At 38.7% G+C, this 20,904-nt stretch overlaps 1 protein-coding gene across 7 annotated transcripts in view; it reads right to left on the reverse strand.

Moving 5' to 3' along the window:
• LOC104611138 (zinc ion binding protein) overlaps positions 1-20,904 on the reverse strand; it is a 103,466-nt gene that overhangs the window by 58,666 nt on the left and 23,896 nt on the right. For 5 of the 7 annotated variants that reach the window (XR_016082343.1, XM_019200066.2, XM_019200068.2 and 2 more), the window contains 5 exons: positions 18,478-18,545; positions 8,818-8,919; positions 8,491-8,638; positions 4,863-5,006; positions 4,640-4,759 (listed from right to left, as the gene is read on the reverse strand). Coding sequence is in view for 6 of the 7 variants with exons in the window: in XM_019200066.2 (XP_019055611.2) it covers positions 4,640-4,759; positions 4,863-5,006; positions 8,491-8,638; positions 8,818-8,919; positions 18,478-18,545 (582 nt within the window). In the remaining variant the exon portion in view is untranslated. The remainder of the gene's footprint in view (positions 1-4,639; positions 4,760-4,862; positions 5,007-8,490; positions 8,639-8,817; positions 8,920-18,477; positions 18,546-20,904) is intronic. The other 2 variants (XM_088897552.1, XM_088897553.1) reach the window with 1 other exon arrangement.

Genomic DNA, 20,904 nt, shown 5'->3' on the forward strand with positions numbered 1-20,904 from the left:
AATTAGATTTGGATAATCTCCTAATTTGATTAGGAGAAGTGCTCCATAAATAGATAAAAGAGGAAGAGGGCGAACTAGACTAGAAGATCACTCTCTCTTGTTCTCTCCTCTCTTTTGTCCTCCAAGAAACCCTATCATGACCTAGGCTTTCAAGGACTTATAGAGATCAGTTTTCTTATGATTTTTTGCAAGAAAATTTCAGAGGAACTTCAGGCTCACCTTCCCCAGTTCGATCCAAGTAGTTGGGTTGCAGTTTTACTAAAAATTGTGTTGATGAATTAGCTTCACCTACACATTGTGCCATCTTTCGTGGAGGCTGGTTTTAGGATTGATTTGGACATGAACTTCAACCTTGGGATATGCATTTGTGGTATCCGTATCAGGTATAAATCTCCCTCTTTGATTGGTTTCAAATCTGGTCCGATTCAGTGCAAGACCAATCTTGAAAAATGCAGTTTTTCAAAAGATAGGGAATTCGATTCCCAGAAGGATTAAGAAATTTTTGAAATTTCGCCCAGCCATCTAACATGGTTCGGCCATCCATATGATGCATCCTAACCCTTCCAATATACAGTTGGTAAATCCTAATAGTGTTGTCTTGTCTAGAATAAAGCTTCCTTGCATGATCCCAGACCTCCTTGGTTGTATCTAAAAACATGAAGTTCACACTGACTTTGGGTTCCATACTGTTCCATAGCCATGTCATGATTTGTGCATCCTCTTGCTCCCACTCATCATATCCCTGAGAATCAGTTGGGGGTTTATCTTCCCTCACATGCTTTACTTTCTTCTTAGCTTTTAGAAAAACTTCAACAGATTTAGCCCAAGGCATATAACTCTCACCATACAATTTTATAGATGTCATCTGCACATTCAAATAATAAGAAGGAACCATCACAATGCACTTGCATTCACTGCTGTCTCCTATGACTGCACAAGGAAAAAGGGAGAAATTTTACCAATAGTTTGTCACTCTACTTCACTAATTAGTCACCATACTACACACCACCGACTGATTACTACTAGGGTACCTACTATCATAGGTTTCAGCAACACTCACAATTGTTCACCACTTTTAGCAACAACACCACTGCTGTCTTCCACTTTCAGCAACATAAACCCTCACAATACACCTCACGAACAGGAAATTTTTTTTATTTTTGCGAAACTCCTAGCTATCAACGAGAATTGTGCAAAACCCTAAGAGAGCATGCGCTGAATAGAGGGAGAAAAAGAAGGTTGATCTGAACTAGTTATCGTGGCTCTGATACCATGATAGAATTCAGATATAGTGTCCGCAATTTTTCAGAAAATAATAATAACAAGAAGAAGAAGAAGAAGAGGAGAGAAAACTGTTCTAGTCAAACTAGAGCGAAAAATTTGTCTTCTCTAGTCGGCCAGACTTTATTTATATCTTTCTAAACAAATCAGAATTACTCTTATGCCCTCACTTAAGTGAGAGACACATCAGCTAACTTAAGATCTACTCATAATTACATTTAACATACAACTTAATGTAAAAATCCTATACTACCCTTCTACAGCCGACTCTAACAAAGATAATACGGTTTGACAATGCTAAGGAGCATCTTGAAAAGCATTTGCAATTATTCCTGGAAAGAAAGGGAGCAATTCATCAAAGTTCATGTTCTCATAGTCCGCAACAGAATGGTGTAGCAGAGAGAAAAAAAACAGACATGTTGTTGAGGTGGCAAGAGGCCTTCTCTTCTAGATGAATATACCAACTCGATTCTGGGGAGATGCAATTGAAGTAGTAGTGTATCTCATTAATAGACTTCCTTCACAATCCCTTTCTCTTCAATCCCCTCATCAACTTTTGTTTCCTAAGGATCCTATTTTCAGTTTGCCTCTCAGTCTTTGGTTGTAGTTACTTCGTTCATGACATGAGTCCTGGCCTAAAACTTGACCATAAATCTGTCAAATGAATATTTTTGGGCTACTCTCCAATCCAAAAGGGGTACAAGTGCTTTGAACCCCATACTGGCCAAAGGTACGTATCTAAGGATGTTACATTCCTTGAGTCTACTCCATATTTTCAATCCACCCGTCCTTTTCTTCAGGGGGAGAGTGTTTGTGAAGATCGAACTCCTTTTTGTTTTCCTGTTCCTACCTCTATGGACATCCCTAGTTCGTCTTCCCCTTGTAGTAACAGTATTCCTACTCCTCCTCCTATTCCTCTCCAACGGTCCTGGCAATAGTGGTTTATAAGGCATAGAAGGAAGGATACCCCTGAGGCAGAATGTCCACAACAATCGAATCACTCGGTTCCAGGTAACTCTGAAAAGCAACCCTGAACTTCCTTCTCCTACTTTTATTGAGCTTGATGTCTCACAATCTGACCTTGACCTTCCCAATGCAGTTAGAAAAGGAAAAAGGAAATGTACTGCCTACCCCATCACCAACTATGTTTCTTATGATGCTCTTTCACCTTCCTATCATGCCTATGTTACTGCTATCTCCTTTGTTTCTGTTCCTCTTAATGTTTCAGATGCAATTCAGTCATCTCAGTGGAATGATGCTATGAACCAAGAGATAGAGGCTCTCTTAAAAGACCACACCTGGGAGTTTGTTCCTCTTCCTAAAGGCAAAGTCCCAGTGGGCTACAAGTGGGTGTATACCATTAAACATTGGGTTGATAGATCAATTGAAAGATACAAAGCTAGGTTGGTGGCAAAAGGATACACCCAAACATATGGGATTGACTATCAAGAGACCTTTGCTCTTGTAGCCAACTCTGTCCAAGTTATTATGTCTCTCACTGCTCATTATTCATGGCCTCTATATCAAATGGATGTCAAGAAGGCCTTCCTAAATGAAGATCTTCAGGAGGAGGTATACATGGATTTACCACCAAGGTTAATCTTACCCAATAGAGGGGAAGGCTTGTCATTTAAGAAAGTCTCTTTATGGGCTTAAATAGTCCCCTAGAGCTTGGTTTTATAGATTCACGAAAACTATTCTCAAAATTGGGTTTACACAATCACAAGTGGACCATACTTTGTTTATACAAAGGGTTAATGGCCTACTCACCTTGTTGGTAGTGTATGTGGATGATATTGTTGTCACCATGGTTTAAAGTATCGATACGATACGCCTCGTATCGGGCATATCGTATCGTATCTTTTGAAAAAGATATGCTCCAAAGTGTTTCGGAACCCCAACGTTTTTTAATAAAAAAACATGTTTTTAGCTTCCCAAAAACCAAAATTTGAAAAAAAAACTAAAAAAGAGAGTTTCGGGCATTTCTAAGTACCGATACGATACTATCGATACGCGTATCATATCGATACTTTGAACATTGGTTGTCACTAGAGATGATCACTCTGGGATAAACCAATTAAAGTCATTCCTTGCTTTTGAATTTGAAATCAAAGATCTTAGGAACCTCATATTCTTTCTTGGAATCGAAGTGGCAAGGTCAAAGGGAGGGATATTCATTTCACAGAGGAAGTATGTCCTTGATCTCCTTCATGAGGTTGGGAAACTGGGGTATAAGCCAGTTGAAACTCCTATTGACCCCAACCATAAACTGAGTGTTGATGATGGAGATATTCTTCCAGACAAGGGTGTCTACCAAAGGCTTGTTGGTCGGCTTCTTTACTTGTGCCTGACTCGACCTGATATATCCTATGTTGTTAGCATGGTGAGTCAGTATATGCACAGTCCAAGAAATTCACATATGCAGGCTGTCAACAAGATTCTTGCCTACCTAAAGGGGTGTGCAGGTAAAGGAATGTTATACTCTAACCAGGAACATCTCAAGGTTGAAGCTTATACTGATGCTGATTGGGCAGGTTCTATAGATAATAGAAGATCCACCTTCGGTTACTACACCTTGATAGGAGGTAATGTTGTGTCTTGGAAAAGCAAAAAACAATCTGTTGTTGCCCGATCCAGTGCTGAAGTTTAATATAGAGATATGGCTCATGGTGTATTGGAGTTGCTATGGTTTAAGTCTTTGTTATCAAAAATTGGGATCCAAGATGAAACCCCAATGATGTTGCACTGTGATAATCAAGCTGCCATAAACATTGCTCATAACCTTGTTCAACATGACTGCACAAAGCATATTGAAGTTGATAGACACTTCATTAGAGAAAAGATAGCTAATGGAGAAATATGTGTGCCTTTTGTTAGGTCAGAGAACCAACTTGCTGATTGCCTCACTAAGGGTCTCAACAAGCCAAAACTTGATAGAAACTTCAGCAAGCTGGGCATTATAGATATTTAATTATCTATGCTCAGCTTGAGAGGGAGTGTTGAGAATGTCAATTTGGCTTTAGGGGTATTGTTGTCTTTTCCTATCATTTCTATTTTGGGAGCCCTTATAGGGACATGACTATAATTTCTGACTTAATATATAATGAAATATTCTAGGTGGGAACAGTAACACCCTATTCTCTCCCGTAACTCATCTTCTTCTTCCTCTTCTCTTCTCCTCTTCTTCTTTCCTCCTCTTCCTCTTCCTATACTTGACAACTAAACAATTCCTTAAAATTATAAAGTACATAAATACATGCAAAACATGTTCTTTACTTATAGAGTAGAAAAGAAAAGAAAGAACACCTAGGTTGCATCAAGCACAACATTAATTTTATTCACAACCATGTTCCATTACCTGTACTAGATATACTTGGTCTCTCTGTAATGGATCCCGACAATGAGCTAAAGCTGAAGCAAACTCCTTCATGTCTAGGTAAACCTGCCACATGTCTCGGCCTTCATCACGGACGGACACCTGCAGTATGCACAGATTCAGCAGGTTGAAGTTTTATAGCTGGCAATGCAACATAAAAACAAATGAACAGAAGAAAAAAAATAACTTTTTAGAATATACAAACCTGGAAGACAGAGTTTTGGTCATAAGCATAGAACAATCCCGCAGAGGCATCACTACATAATCCAATAACCCCACCTGAAACCGGTTCTGATGCATGATCAAAAAACAACTCCTCTATGATCTGTTCACTAATTCTATTCACAACCTACATAATATTAAAAGATCATATTAAACAAGAGCTATCAAAAAAATTACTTTTTATCAGCAATACAATGAAAATTTCATTCATTAACGTTGAGGATTTTGTGCAGTTTTGTTAGTTAATTTTGTTCATTATTTGTTTAGATAGGAGTGGGGACCACAGCACGCTTGTTGGGACCCTTTAGAGGATAGTTTTCAAGGCGCCAAGGCAACGCCAGGCAACAGGGGGTGCCTTGTCGCTTAGGCGATGGATTTTTTAAGTAAAAACATGTATCCTAGGGTAGTTCCCTAGGTTCCATAATCATATTTCCTTAATAAATATCCATAATTTTCATAAGAAAAGTATAAATTTCATGTTAAAATATAGAAAATCAAAAAATATAGGGGCTGAACCCCTATTTCTTCTATAGGAAAAGAAGAAAAGAAAAGGTGGAAGAAGAAGAAGAAGAAGAAGAAATTAGTATATACACACACAATTAGTAAAGAAAAAAGAAGAAAATGTGTTGATTGGACAACATTTTATGTTCTTCCTTACTTATTGGTTCAGGTTTTGAAGTCCTTGAGGGTTCAATACAGCATTTAGCAATGTTTGTGTTGATTTAACCCTAACAAATAAGAAAATAATAAAAAGGAATTAGTATATAAACACACACACTGAATATTTTAATTTAAAAATGTCTATTTTATAATTATAACATCAAATAAATTAAGAATTTAAAGGTTTTTTACAACACGCTATAGAAAACTGCTTGGCGATTAGGTGAGGCAAGCCTCCAAGGGCGCCTTGCCGCCTTGACAACTATGCTTTAGAGTGATGTTTCTAAGTTTTTTATTGAGTTTTTTGTGTTAACCACCCCATAAGAGCATATTAGATGGCGGCCAGATCTGAATATCTGATTTGCTCTCTCTTTCTTTCTCAACCTCTTCTTTTCTCCTCTTATTCCACAAGAAACACTTCTTTTCTTTTCTTCTTTACAGATTTTTTTTATTCAACAGATTTCTACTTGGTATCAAAGCAAGGCTAGGGTTTCTTGGAGTTCGCCCATGCAGTCCTAGATTATCCGACTACATGAAGAGATAAAGGGCTGATCGATCTACTTCAGATTCCCATGTCTTGGATTTTTTGGTGGGTTTCATTCATCAAGAAGGTGATCTCTACTTTGGCATCAAAATCAAGAACCGGAGTGCAGGGAAGAGTCCTAGTCAAGTTGGACTCTTCAATTTTGACTTGGTGTTGGGTGCTTAGACTTTTCTAGACTCCTCTAGGTTTTTGGCTCTTTCTAAGCCTCCTAGAGAGATCGATTCACTGTTTTCTCTTCTCCGATCTTCTCGCACAACTCTCAAGAAGGGAGATTTCTCTCCCGGTAGGTTTTTACTCCCTCGGAAAGGTTTTCCACCCCTATTTGTGAGATCGATCTTATCCTGGAGGCTTTCTACCTAGTTACTTTTTACTTTTGAACTGATTAAACTAAAATAAAGGATTGAAGTACTAAGTAGAAGTCAGTTGGTGACCTAGGTCTAGGTATAGGAAGTACCAGTGATCCTTTTGGATCTAGGATTATTACCACAATGAAATCGGATAGTACAAATTATTTAGAATGGGCCCAATCAGCCAAGATGGCTATTGGGGTACATCACCAAAGAGGAAAAGCCTGATATAGATTCCTCCCAGTGGGTACAAAAAAATTACATGGTGATGTCTTGGCTATGTAATTCCATGTTACCACACATTGGTAAAAAATTTTTGTGGGCTAATACTACAAAAGAAATTTGGGATGGAGTGACTGCGACCTATTCCTAGAAACAAAATGTAGCCAGAACCTATCAATTGAGGAATCAAGTGATTAATACAAAATAGGGAGATAGACCTCTTGTTATGTATTTCTCCATACTAAAAACAAGCAGGAGATAGATCATTTAGAGATTGTGGTTTGGGAGAGTACGAAGGATGCAACAACCTATCAGAAGTTGGTGGAGAAGAACAGGGTCTTTGAGTTCTTGGCTAGACTGAACCCTGAATTTGATATTGTCAGGCAATACATCCTTTCCAGGGAAAGTATGACTCTTTCTCAAACTTATGCTTTTGTAACCGGAGAGGAGGCTAGGAGAAATGTCATGTTGAGATAGTCTAGGATTGACCAGTCAGCTAATGGTTAGTACAGTCAAACCTAAGCCAAATGGAGATAGAGGGAGTAGTGAGATCAGGAGGGAGGATAAGGACTTGGTGTGTGACTACTACAAGAAGCCTAAGCATACCGGAGTGTTATGGACACAGACACCTGTTGGAAGCTCCACCCACATCTCATAACAGCTTGGGTCAAGAACAAGAAGGGAAATGCAAATGTGGCAATTACTAGAGGCTCATCAGGACCTCTTACCCAAGCTGACTTGGAATCCATTGTAGTGTACGTTGTCATAACTAAATTGGATTAGTATGGGCAACTTATGAGTAAGAATGATTTGGTGGGTTCTAGTTCTTTAGGCGGGCAGCAAAGTGCAGGAAATCTAGGAGCCATTTATACTACTTCTTTTGCTCATATAGGTAGTTCATATGTGGTTGCAAACTATGCATCCACCTCAAGTAAGGAGGGACCTCCCTAGATTATAGACTCAGGAGCATCTGAGCACATGACTAATATGTCTACCATTTTCACTTCTTACCAGTTGTGTTCTGGTAGAGATAAAGTCTCTACAACAAATGGTTCTCTTATTCCCATTGCTGGGAAAGGGACAGTTAGGGTGACTAATGGCATTACTTTGTTCTCTGCCTTACATGTTCCTAAACTTAACAATAATCTTCTTTCTGTAAGTAGTCTGACAAAAATTTTGAAATTTTCAATGACTTTTCTTTTTGGTAATTGTGTTTTTTTTCTAGTTATTTTTGGTAATTGTGTTTTTTGCAAGATCTAGAGTAAAAGAGGACAATTGGGAGTGGTCGTGAGATGAACAGAGTCTACCTTCTAGATGTTCCAAGACATCAAAGCCACCATGTTAATAGCAATAGTAGTGGGTGAGATTCAGTGAGCCAAATTATTCTTTGGCATATTGTTTGAGTCATCTTTCCTTCAGTTTATTAAGATGTTTGTTTCCAAAATTGTTCAAGCCTATTCAATTATCTAGTCTAGAGTGTGAAAGTTGTCAATTGGGAAAGCAATGTAGACATTCTTTTAAACCAAGTAATAAAAGAAATTCTTCTGCTTTTGATATTGTTCACAATGATGTATGGGGACTAGGGATGTAAACGGATCGAATTAGAATCGGATCAGGCAATAATTTATATATTTATATACTTTATATCAATAAAAAATATTTATTTTATATATTTATTAATTATCTAAAATAATTAATAAATCGAGTTCGAATCGAATCAAATATTCGAATATTTAATTAGACTCAAATTCGGATATTAATTTTCAATATCCGTCGGATATTGAAAATGTGCTCATTGAAACAAAGCTAGGAAGCTCAAAATGTGTTTATGTCCATACCTTAACCTTATCCCCAATAAGAAGCAGAAAATGAAACTCAGACACTGCAAGGGACTTGGGCCTGATTGCTTCAGTGCCTTCATTCAATTTGAAATAGGCCAACAGAGCCTTATTCTCCACAAAATTTTCATCTCCATTGGGTGAACTACTTGAGATATCCAGGAGGGGTAAATGAGAGAAACAAAAGAATGAAACAAAAATATAGGTCAGAACAAAATAACCACTGATAACAATAATAATAACCAATAAATAATGATAGTGAAGTAGGTAGGGAAGTATTTCTAGAGTAACAAAGGAAAAAAACGATAAACAAGTGAAATGGTTTACCTATGTTGTGCTCCAAAATTTAAGTCACCATGATAAATGCCAGTTCCAGAAAGCCATGCAAAATGTTCCGCTCTTTTTTGCTTGATAAAGAAATGCAGTTCACTACAAGTAAACACAGAGAGCAAACCTCAATCCTTTGTTCTTTTTCTTAGGGTGTAACCAACCAGAAAAAAGATCATAGGGGAGTTTATAGTTCAAAAGTGAAAACAAAAGATATCTAACAAGATTTTTTATCAGTAGCAGTAAAATTTTATTTTAGTATGTATAAAGAATAATAAACAGCAGTGTGTCAAGTACCGCATATTGTTAGCTAGCCTTGGCTATCCACATATATTAGAACAGAAGAAAATGATATCTAACAAGATTCACAATCCAAACCGAAAATGGCCTGCACTCGATCCTTCATCCAAAGTAATTACAATATCTTCAACTAGTGTACTCTAAAATAATGAGTTACTGAATAATATTGGCATAATATGGATAAACAAGCAAGCACTTGAGAAAGCAACTAGAGCAGGGGTGAAAAATGACAACTTCTTGCGTATGGATGTGTATTTGCAGTCTACAAGATTACATCACCACCAATTCCATTTCTTTTCAATTTATACAATATTGTACACAAGCAAGGAACAACAAATGCCTGGAAAACAAGCTCCATAGACCTGAGGTCCTGGACAACTAGATGTCAACCCTAGTTGTCATGAATCCCAACTATGTGGGACTTTTTTTGATAATTAATCCCAACTATATGGGATTGGCTACACAGATCCTGTTTCACCATTCAGTTCTATTTATTTCCCTATCCATTGTTAAATTATGAACAATTGAATCATTTCTTACAGTTTCAACCTATTCCCTTTTTTGGTCTGCCCATAGCCCTTCTAGCCCCTTCAACTTGCAACAGATTGCTTCTTCTAACAAGTGCTATAGACGGTCTTCTATTTCTTTTTTTTGGTTAATAAAACAAATTTATTAAAAGAAAATTTACAAGGTTACCAGAAGTCACTTGAGAGAGAAAAAGGGTTTTTTATTGTGCCTCTTTCTTCAATGCGCTTTGCCAATCTCCCTCCACCAACCTTTTCCTTGTAAAGAAGTCTGGTGTCAGTCAATTCCCCCTTTAGTTAAGGCTTTTTGCTGGGAAGTAGCGTATGGGAAAATTAACACTGGATTACCTTCAAAAGAAGGGACCATTTTTTGTGTATTTCCCCAAATCGGTGCACTCTTTGTAAATCTGATGGTGAATCTTGTTACCACTTAATAGTTTCCTGTTCCTTTGCTGCAGAGATTTGGGACTGGTTCTTCACTTTGTTCAGGTGTAGGTGGAACGTGCCAATGGAAATTAAGATGTTGTTTGGTTCATCAACTTTTGCATGGCTGAAGAGGGGAAGATTAATGTGGAGATGTACTAGAGCAGCAGTAATTTGGACCTTGTGGTAGGAAAGAAATGCTTGGATCTTCCAAGAGGAGAGAAGTAAACAACAAGTTATAGACTGTGTAATGAATAGAGTTATACATTGGCTACTAACTTTGGATCTGCTTAGACAGTACTCCTTTGATGACATTTGGAGGAACTGGTACCTGGTGGCTTCAAGCTCAGTGCAGAAAGTTAAAACAAGGTTGGCTTGGGTACCTCCATTTGAAGAGTTTTTGAAACTAAATTTTGATGGGAGTAGTCAAGGCAACCCAGATCCTTCTAAAATTGGAGGGGCCATAAGAGATAAGGAAGGAAATCTAATAGCACTCTATTCAGCACCAGTGGGGAATGGAGACTTGTTGAAAGCTGAGTTGTATGCAGTATTACAAGGTGTCCAGATAGCAAAAGAGATGCATGTGGAGAACCTAGTGATAGAACGGAACTCCAAGGTGGTGATGGGCTGGATAAAGAATCTGGATTCAGTGATTTGGTGCCACAAAGATGAAATGAAGTTCAAATGGCTAACACAACATATGAATCTGGTTATACAATGGGTGGGGAGAGAAGCTAATTGTTTGGCTGATTCTTTAGCCAAGCAAGGGGTAATGAGGGACTGGTTGTTTTGGGCACAGTTGTAAATCTCTTGCTGCTTTTTCATTAGGTGTGAGGCTGCACCTTGCGCCTCTCCTTGGGATGCTTGTAACTGTTACTTATTATTTATGAGTAATAGGTAAAAACAAAACCTCTCTACTTCTTTAAGACTTTCCTGGATTTCATCACCTCCTTTTTCAGTCCAATCCCCAGTAGACTCCTTTCAATTTAGTGCAATCATTTGACACCAAGACATTTTGATGTTTTCTCTAACTTCTGAATCTTCTTGCTATGAGAGTAGCCTTTCTGAGCTCCATCAGATCCTTAGACTCCTCATTAATCCCTTCCAATTCCAACACAGTGTTCTTCTCAAAAAACTAAACTTCACCTAAATCTTCACCCTTTTCATTGGCAACTCCTGCAAGTCTAGCTGATCTCTGGACATTGAAAAATTTTCTTCAAAACCTGCATCAGTCTTCCTCAAAGGCATTGCATATTTCTCTTCCAATTCTTTAAATGTTTTCCCAGCGAATTCCTCACCCCCTATGAAAAATAAACCCAATGATTTGCTCGCCTCAATTTCTATGTTCACAAACTTCTCCAAATCAATTGACCTTTTCAGTTACATGGGTTTTGTAGAGAAGATGGGCCGAATGGCCCATAGGTTGCTTATTCCTTCTTGTTATTTATGTTTCTTTTCTGTAATGGGCCTTATTCTGGGTCCATCCTATCAATATTAAGTTCTGTGTAAATTCTTGCCCAACTAAGGGCCTCCTTGTAATTATTCAAATATTTCTAATAAAACAGTGTTAGGGGGCTGAGAGAGAGTGAGTTCGAAATCCTCTTCTCAGACCCTCATTGATGAACCCTCAACTCTCTTCTCTTCAGTTTTCTACATGGTATCAGAGCATACCTGAACTTCAGTATCCTAGGGCTGGAAGCTTGACTCGTGTTGCCTGATTCTTGGAGGTCATTAGAAGTGCCCAAGACTTGAATCTCTTGGAGAAGTGGTTCGGTGGCCAGGAAGAATCAGAGAAAAGAAAAAGGGGAAGAGGAAGAGGAACAGTTCGGTTCTGTTGAAGCTCAAAACTGTAAGTTGTACTCAGATTTCTGGGTTCAATTTTCTTCTGGTTCGAAACTGTAAGTTGTACTCAGATTTCTGGGTTCAGTTTTCTTTCGGTTGTTCTGTATAGCATTCAACTGTGGTTGGACTGTTGAACTGTCCGAAAGCTTTGGTTGTTCTGTACTACCTTCGGCTGCCATTGAATCTGGTTTAACCCAGAAATTTCTGGGCTGTTTTTCACTCCTTATTGGACTGTCAAACAGCCGAAACATCCCTGTAACAAGGCTGCGGATTGTTGCTTATATCTGGCTGTTTTTTGGGGGGCTGTATGAACTGTTCTTGAGGCCTTTTTTCTCCTCTTGACAGTGGGGTTGTCTCTATTGCCCACACTGTGTTTGTAAAAAGGGTACTTCGGCTGAGTGCCAAGTGGTATTTACTTTGAAGTCCAGATTTGAAAAGGGTACTTCGGCTGAGTATCTAGAAGTTTCTGTTTTACTTCTTGAAGGCTGAACTCAGTGTATTGCCTTCTTGTGATCGGCTGAACTCTGTTCTTGCTTGTCCTTATTCAATATACTTGTAGAAGTCATCTGAAATCATATTTGGAGTGTTTACATGATGTACTCCTCAGAGTTTGAAAACAAAAGTGGTGCTGAATATGGACTGGTTCAGGGGACTCCAAGTGACTCCTTATTGACTGTGACCACAGTTAAACTAGATGGAACTAATTATCTGGCATGGTCACAATCAGTAAAGATTCATGTATGTAGTAGAGGAAAGTGGGGGTTCATTTCCGAGAGTAAGAAAGCTCCCCCAGAAGATGATCCATCCTACGAGAAGTGGATGCAAGAAAATTACACTATCATTGGGTGGCTTGTGAACTCAATGCAGCCACAAATCAGTCAACACTACCTATGGATGAATTCAGCAAAGGAAATTTGGGACAGTGTTGCAGAAACCTATTCCCAAAAACTCAATGTGGCCCGGGCATATAAATTGAGAAGTGATGTAAAGAATTTAAGGCAAGGAGAGAAGCCTCTTGCTGTATATTTCTCAACCCTTAAGTCCCTATGGCAAGAGATTGACCTAATAGAAGTTGTAACTTGGGACACCACCAATGATGCAGAGACCTACAGAAAATTGGTTGAAAGAAACAGGGTTTTTGAGTTCTTAACTGGACTAAACCCCAAATATGATATCACAAAACAAAATATTCTTTCTAAGGAGTGTGTCTCTTTGTCACAAGCTTATGCATTGGTGAGTAGTGAAGAGAGCAGAAGGGCTGTTCAGGTTCAAGGGGCTGATATTAATGATCACTTTGCCAATATGGGGATTAAACCTAAAGGTAATGCTGGAACTTCTAGTGGCACAGGAAAGAAAGAAGTTATATGTGAGTACTGCAAGAAGTCGAAGCACACCAAAGACAAGTGTTGGAAGTTACATCCTAATCTTGTTCCCATTCGGTTTCAGAAAAAACATGATAGTAAAAGATCATGAAGTGCAAATGTAGCTGTCGGGCCAGATAGTGAAGAGATGTCTGCTTCTGCACAGTTGACAGCCATGAGAGCAGAATATGAAAAGTTTGGGAAGATGATCAATCAGCTGAGTGATGTGACCTCTCCTTCCAACCCTTCAGAAAATTCTACTACTTCAGCATTTGCTCATTCAGGTATAAGGGCTTCTGCCAATCATACTACCTCTTCAGGTAATCTCAAGATCCCTTGGATTATTGACTCAGGTGCTTCTGACCATATGACCAATCTGTCTACCTTGTTTGTTTCATATGACTTACTTCCTGGACGTGATAAAATCACTTTAGCCGATGGTTCACTTGCCCCTATCTCTGGTAAGGGAACCATCAAGGCTACGAATTCCTTGTACCTTCCTTCTGCCCTTCATGTACCTAAACTAAATACAAATCTGTTGTCTGTGAGTAGTTTAACCAAGTCACTAAACTGTTGTGTAAATTTTTTTCCTTCCTACTGTGTTTTTTAGGATCTGGAGTCTCAGAAGGTGATTGGGAGTGGCCATGAGGCGAACGGAATATACCTGCTTAATACTCCGAGACAATGCACTGATCATCTTGGGAGTGTTGCTCTTGGATCTGTCTCTTCAGAGTCTGTTAGTCGAATTATGTTGTGTCATTATCGTTTTGGTCATCTGTCTTTTTCTGCCTTGAGTCATCTATTCCCTGAACTGTTTAAGGGAATTAGTCTGTCCAGTCTACATTGTGAGTCTTGTGAATTGTCAAAGCATTGTAGAAGCGATTATCCTTTGAACAATAAAAAATCTTCTGTTCCTTTTAATATTGTGCATTATGATGTGTGGGGACCTTACCACTTACCCTCCATGGGTGGCTACAAATATTTTATCCTGTTTATTGATGACTTTTCACGGTTCACTTGGATATTCCTGATGAAATCCCGTGATGAAATTCCAAGACTTGTAAAACGATTCCATGAATTTGTTCTAACCCAATTTGATACCAGGATTAAGATCTTCAGATCGGACAATGCAAAAGAATATTTTGAGAAAAACCTATCCTGCTATCTTTCCGACATGGGGGTTATTCATCAAAGCTCATGTGCTAGGACCCCAGAACAGAATGGGGTTACTAAGAGGAAAAACAGGCATATTGTTGAGGTTGCAAGAAGTATCTTATTTGCCTCACATGTGGTGATGTTGTACTTACTGCTACCTACCTTATAAACCGCATGCCATCCAGGGTTTTGGGGTTTAAGTCTCCCTTCACTCTTCTTCATCCGGACAATGATCTTTTTCCTGTTCCTATTCGTGTCTTTGGCTGCACCTGTTATGTACATGTTCCAAGTGTCCAAAGGCATAAATTTGAACCCAAAGCTCAAAAGTGTATCTTCCTTGGTTATTCCCCCACACAGAAGGGTTATTGTTGTTTGGATCCAAAGTCTGGCAATCGATATGTCTCAATGGATGTCACCTTTGATGAGCTTTCCCCCTTTTATGGTTCCTCTCCAGAAGGACATTGTCCACAGGGGGAGAATTTGACACAGGTGTTTGCTCTTCCTCTTCCTGTCCCTGTTGAGTCTCTTGATGTGTTTGCCTCTCCTTCAAATGAATCAAGGGTGGATCAGTCGCTCCATTCTCCTTGTCCCAGTACCCTACCTCCTCGTCCTATCCTCAATCCTAAGGTGTATCACAGGCAAAGATCCAGAAATGTGCAAGTTGTTTCTCCTACAACACATGAGCCTCATACACTTCCAGTCACAGAAGAGACAACAGGCACTGTTTCAGCACCTTTGGATTCATCCTTTCCTGACCTTGATATTCCCATTGCTGTTAGGAAAGGAAAACGGAAGTGCACTGTACACTGCATTTCCAAGCACCTTTCTTACAGTTTGCTTTCACCTTCATACTTTGCCTATCGCTCTTCTGTTGCTTCTCATCCTATTCCCAGGTCTGTGTCAGAAGCTCTTAAGATTCCAAAATGGAGGGATGCTATGAGATCTGAAATCGATGCCCTACACAAGAATGACACATGGGAGTGGTGGATTTTCCTGAAGGGAAAGATCCTGTTGGTTGCAAGTGGGTCTTTACTATCAAATATAGAGCTGATGGCACCATTGAAAGGTATAAGGCCAGGCGGGTTGCAAAAGGCTATACACAGACATATGGGATTGATTATTTAGAGACTTTTTGCACCTGTTGCCAAGATGACATTTGTGAGGGTTCTTCTATCTTTAGCTACTCACTTTGACTGACCCCTTTATCAATTGGATGTGAAGAATGCATTTCTGAATGGTGAGTTACATGAGGAGGTTTACATGTCTCTTCCTCCAGGGATGTATGGAACTGATATGAAAGGGAAGGTATGCAGGCTGAAAAAATCTCTTTATGGACTAAAACAGTCCCCTAGAACATGGTTTGAGAGATTTAAAACAGCACTTGTTAACTTTGGATATGTGCAGACACAGTCCGATCATACTCTTTTTGTGAAGAGGAGTGGACCTCTGGCAGTATACCTCATTGTGTATATAGATGATATTATAGTGACTGGTAATGATGCCTCAGGAATTCATGATCTAAAATCTTTTCTACATACAGAGTTTGAGATTAAAGATTTGGGGGAATTGAGATACTTTCTTGGCATAGAAGTGGCTCGATCCAAGGACGGGATTCTTATCTCCCAAAGGAAGTATGTTCTTGACTTACTCTCTGAAACTGGAAAGATGGGTGCTAGACCAGTTGCTACTCCTATTGATATGAGTCATAAACTCTCAGCCTCAGAAGGGACATTGTTAGAAGACAAAGGAATCTTTCAGAGACTTCTTGGGAAACTTTTGTACCTATGCATGACTCGGCCAGATATTGCATATGCAGTCAGTTGCATTAGCCAATTCATGCATGCTCCCCGAGACACTCATATGGCAGCTGCAGAGAGAATCCTATGTTATTTGAAGGGCTCCCCAGGAAAGGGTATTATGTTTGCCAAGCATGGTCATATGAAACTTGAAGCCTACACTGATGCTGACTGGGCCGGGAACATTGATGACAGAAGATCTACCTTTGGGTATTGCAACTTGGTAGCTGGTAATGTTGTTTCTTGGAGAAGCAAGAAACAATTGGTTGTTGCTCGGTCTTCTGCTGAAGTAGAATACAGGGCCATGGCACATGGGGTTTCTGAATTATTATGGCTAAAATCTTTGATGGAAGAACTTGGAGTTGAATATGGCAAGCCAATAATGTTGTACTGTGATAATCAGGTTGCCATCAACATTGCTCACAACCCAGTGCAACATGATAGAACCAAGCATATTGAAGTTGATCGACACTTCATTAGGGAAAGGGTCTCTTCAGGTGAAGTGTGTCTTTCTTTCATCACATCTGAAGGACAGTTGGCAGATTTTCTCACCAAAGGCATTCCCAAAGCAAAACTTCAGCATGATACCAGCAAGCTTGGCATGATTGACATCTATGCTCAGCTTGAGGGGGAGTGTAGAGAAGATGGGCCGAATGGCCCATAGGTTGCTTATTCCTTCTTGTTATTTATGTTTCTTTTCTGTAATGGGCCTTATTCTGGGTCCATCCTGTCAATATTAAGTTCTGTGTAAATTCTTACCCAACTAAGGGTCTCCTTGTAATTATTCAAATATTTCTAATAAAACAGTGTTAGGGGGCTGAGAGAGAGTGAGTTTGAAATCCTCTTCTCAGACCCCTCATTGCTGAACCCTCAACTCTCTTCTCTTCAGTTTTCTTCAGGTTTCATCCATTGTAATCTCTTCTTCACTTCAGTCATCGTCCTCTCCTTCCTCCCCATCTACAGCCCCATTCTCATCATTCTCCTACACTGGTCTTGTTCTATACTTTTTCTTGAAGAATGAAAATAAAAATTTCATTAAAGAAAAGAGAAGTCATACAGTCTGAGGGGTGTCAAGATAACACCCCGCCACAGCCTTAACAAAAAAAAAGCCAAAATACATGAGACACTTTAAGGGAAAAGAAACTGATCAAAATTACAAGTTTGTGACTCGAGAATATTCCAGAAGTTCTCTCCCAATTCTGCTTTGCTAATCTGATGAAATTCTAGATGCTCCAGAAACCACTCTGACTGCAAAATGGTCTCCAGTTCTTTCATTCAAAATAACCCAGCAGACTGCAAAATGGATACAGCTCCACACAATCTTTGCTTTCTTGCAACCATTAATTCTTGGCCAGGAAGAAAACAGCTCTGCTGTAGTTGTAGGTTGAACACACTCATTCCAAAAGAAAGGAATAAAACTTCACATGAAATTGGCAATCTTGCAAGAGTAGAAACGTGATAACCTGTCTCCTCATCCAAACAGCAAAGATAGCAAAAGCTTGTCATGCAAAAACCTCTACTCTTCAGATGATCTTAAGTCAAGATGCTATCCAAAGCCACTAACCAAGTGAACACTTCCACTCTGGGGGGGAATAGTGTTCCCCCACACTCCTTATACTTGATCAGATACCAGCTGCTCCCTGACCAGCGCCAAGTAGAAAGATTTCACAGTGAATTTTCCATTTTTGCACTCTTTCCACCACAAACCATCCCTTGAAGACATAGAGATATTAGTTTATTGAAAATTCTCTAACAGCAGTAGACATTCTTCAATTTCTTGATCCCTAAATGGCCTTCTAAACTTTGGGCTCCACACCAGTTGGAGGAATGCACCTTGAGCCTCAAGACATAAACTAGATAAGCTTTTTAAAATATTGTAATAGACCTACTCTAAGACAAGATAAATGAAATTTTGGTTTCTTTTATGTACTTTTACAACTAATCCTCTTCCAAGCAGAACCATGTATGTGCTATACGCCAATTTATGGTTTTTTCTTTCTTTCTTTTTTTCTTTTCATTTTCTGATTGGTGATCAAAATATTAAAATTTTGTTAAAACTATGGCAATTATGGAGATGTACAAAGAGGGAAACCAAACATCAGCATTGTGCTGATTCACCAAGGAACAAATTAAAGCCAATAAAATATGCAAACTATGATCTAAAAGAAGATACACATATCATTAAAATACACAGGAGAAACTATTATGTATTATCTTTGCACACAACGGACAATATTAATCAGAAAAAAGAACACTTGCCTATTTGGTATTTCTCCTGGGAGTTCCATAAAATGCACAGCTCGATCTGAATAACTTGCAAATACAGTCTATAAAAGTGAAAAGAACAAATAAGCATGAATTGAAAATCATGATCACATTCTTCTATGCCTAACACATACTTTTTAAAGTGATCAGTATTTACTAAAAAAGAACCAAAATAAGAGAAATGTACAGCTTCCAATTACAGGACCCAATTTGTGAACACAAACCAGGAAGTTTATATAAATAATCTAAATCATCTATATATGTCAAATGTGCATACAATATCTCTAAGAAATTTTAAATTAGCATCTAAAATACAAAAAAAAATGGAGAATAATATTTGGGAGCTAATTTAATTAACTTTCAATAAAATTTTAAGTCATCTAATTCAATGTACTATGACTGTCACTAATTTAATTAACTTTTTGAAATTTATTTTGTTGTATTTATTGTAGTTTTGGTAATTATTTATTGTATTTTCCTAATTATTGCAGTGTTTTAAAAGTGCAAGGTGAGGCGCGCACCTTTTTGAAGCAAGGCGCAAACATAAAAAAAAAAAGATAAAAAATCAAAAAAATGTCAGAAATTTCAAAAAATGCCAAAAAATCAAAAGAAATGCAATAAATAAAAAAATTAAACATAATATTAATTGTTTTCTTGGTAAACCCACATAGAACAATGAGGGAAGAGAAGGGAGAAGAGAGAAGAGAGGAGAGAGAAAAGAAGAAAAAAGGTTTGGAGTCAAAAACATAACCTGGCAGCGCCAGGCTTTTTGTTATTTATATTAGGGCAACCCGTTCCAATAATAAAAAAGATAAAATTACATATGTGCCTTTGTAGCACTAAACTCAAGAAAAGACTAACATATTCAACACTCCCCCTCAAGTTGGGACATAGACATCAATCATGCCCAACTTGTCACATAAGTCATTGTGACATGAGTGATGTATTGTAAATATATATGCAAGTTGCTCCTTAGAACTAACATATGAGGTGCACACTTCCCCATTAACAATCTTCTCTCTGATAAAGTGTTTGTCAATTTCAATATGTTTAGTTCTATCTTCTATCATGAGAAACTGGGTTGGCTACAATGTTGATGGCAGCCTTGTTATCACAATACAAGGGCACGGGGCTACCAAATTGAAAACCCAGTACACTCAACAAATTCTTTATCCACATAGCTTCAGCCACCCCATGGGACATTGCCCTATACTCAACTTCAGCACTAGACCTAGCCACCACACTTTGTTTCTTGTTTCTCCATGTGACTAGGTTTCCTCCCACAAAAGAACAAGGGAGAATGACGGTTCAGTCCAGGGTCAGAATTCATAGGCACAAAGTACAGCTGGGGTAGGTGCCAGCTCGGAATTGATGCCAATTCCTGGGCGGGCATTGGTGCATAGGGTGGGGGTAATTGACCTTTTGAAATGTTGTAGATCTGCAATGGAAATCAAAATTCTGCAATGGGTCTGTCCGTACTTCTCCAAAAGAACAATACCCACTAGTGGACTTTCTATCAACAACTGATCCAGCCCAATCAGCATATGTATATACTTCAACCTTCAAATGCCCATTCTTTTTCCAATCACCCGTGATCACTATGTCATCAACATACACAATCAAGGCTGCAATCTTTCTATCCCCCCTTTTTACAAATAATGTATGGTTAGTCTAACATTGTTTGTAGCCAATATGCTACATAACCAAATGGAACTTGTTGAACCAAGCTCTAGGTGACTGTTTTAGACCATACAAGGACTTCTTTAACCTACACACTTTCAGCTCTTTGCTTTGGGCACTAAAGACAAGGGGTTGTACCATGTACACCTATTCCTCAAGGTCTCCATTCATGAAGGCATTTTTTATATCTAGATAAAGAAGATCCTAATCAAGATTTGTAGCAAGAGAAAAAAAAACTCTGATGGAGTTCATCTTAGCTACTGGAGCAAAAGTCTTTGCATAATCTACCCCATATACCTAGGTAAACCCTTTTGCCACCAACTTGGCCTTGTACCGTTCTATTGTGTCGTCAGCCTTGTGCTTCACTATGAACACCCACATACATCCTACCGGTTCCTTACCCTCAGGAAGAGCCACTAACTCCCACGTACCATTTTTATGTAAGGCATTTATCTCTTCTTTCATTGCATCTGTCCATTAAGGTACTAAGAGAGCTTTTGCCACATTTTTAAGGATAAGGACACTATCAATGGAAGAAAGGAAAGCACAAAAAGAGGATGAGATGTTCTCATAGAAAACAAAATGGGAAATAGGATGTTTGGTGGTACAAGAGGATCAGAAACATCAATAGGAATAAGAGTACCTGGTTGGATAGGATCTATCCCCGGTGAATCTGTTGGTGTTTGGTGGTACAGCTTTAAGTTGATCCACAGCTCTTGAACTCAGCTTACCCTTGACACG

This window comes from Nelumbo nucifera, chromosome 2, assembly GCF_055504915.1.
Source record: "Nelumbo nucifera cultivar China Antique chromosome 2, China Antique-T2T, whole genome shotgun sequence".
NCBI classification, from domain to species: Eukaryota; Viridiplantae; Streptophyta; class Magnoliopsida; order Proteales; family Nelumbonaceae; genus Nelumbo; species Nelumbo nucifera.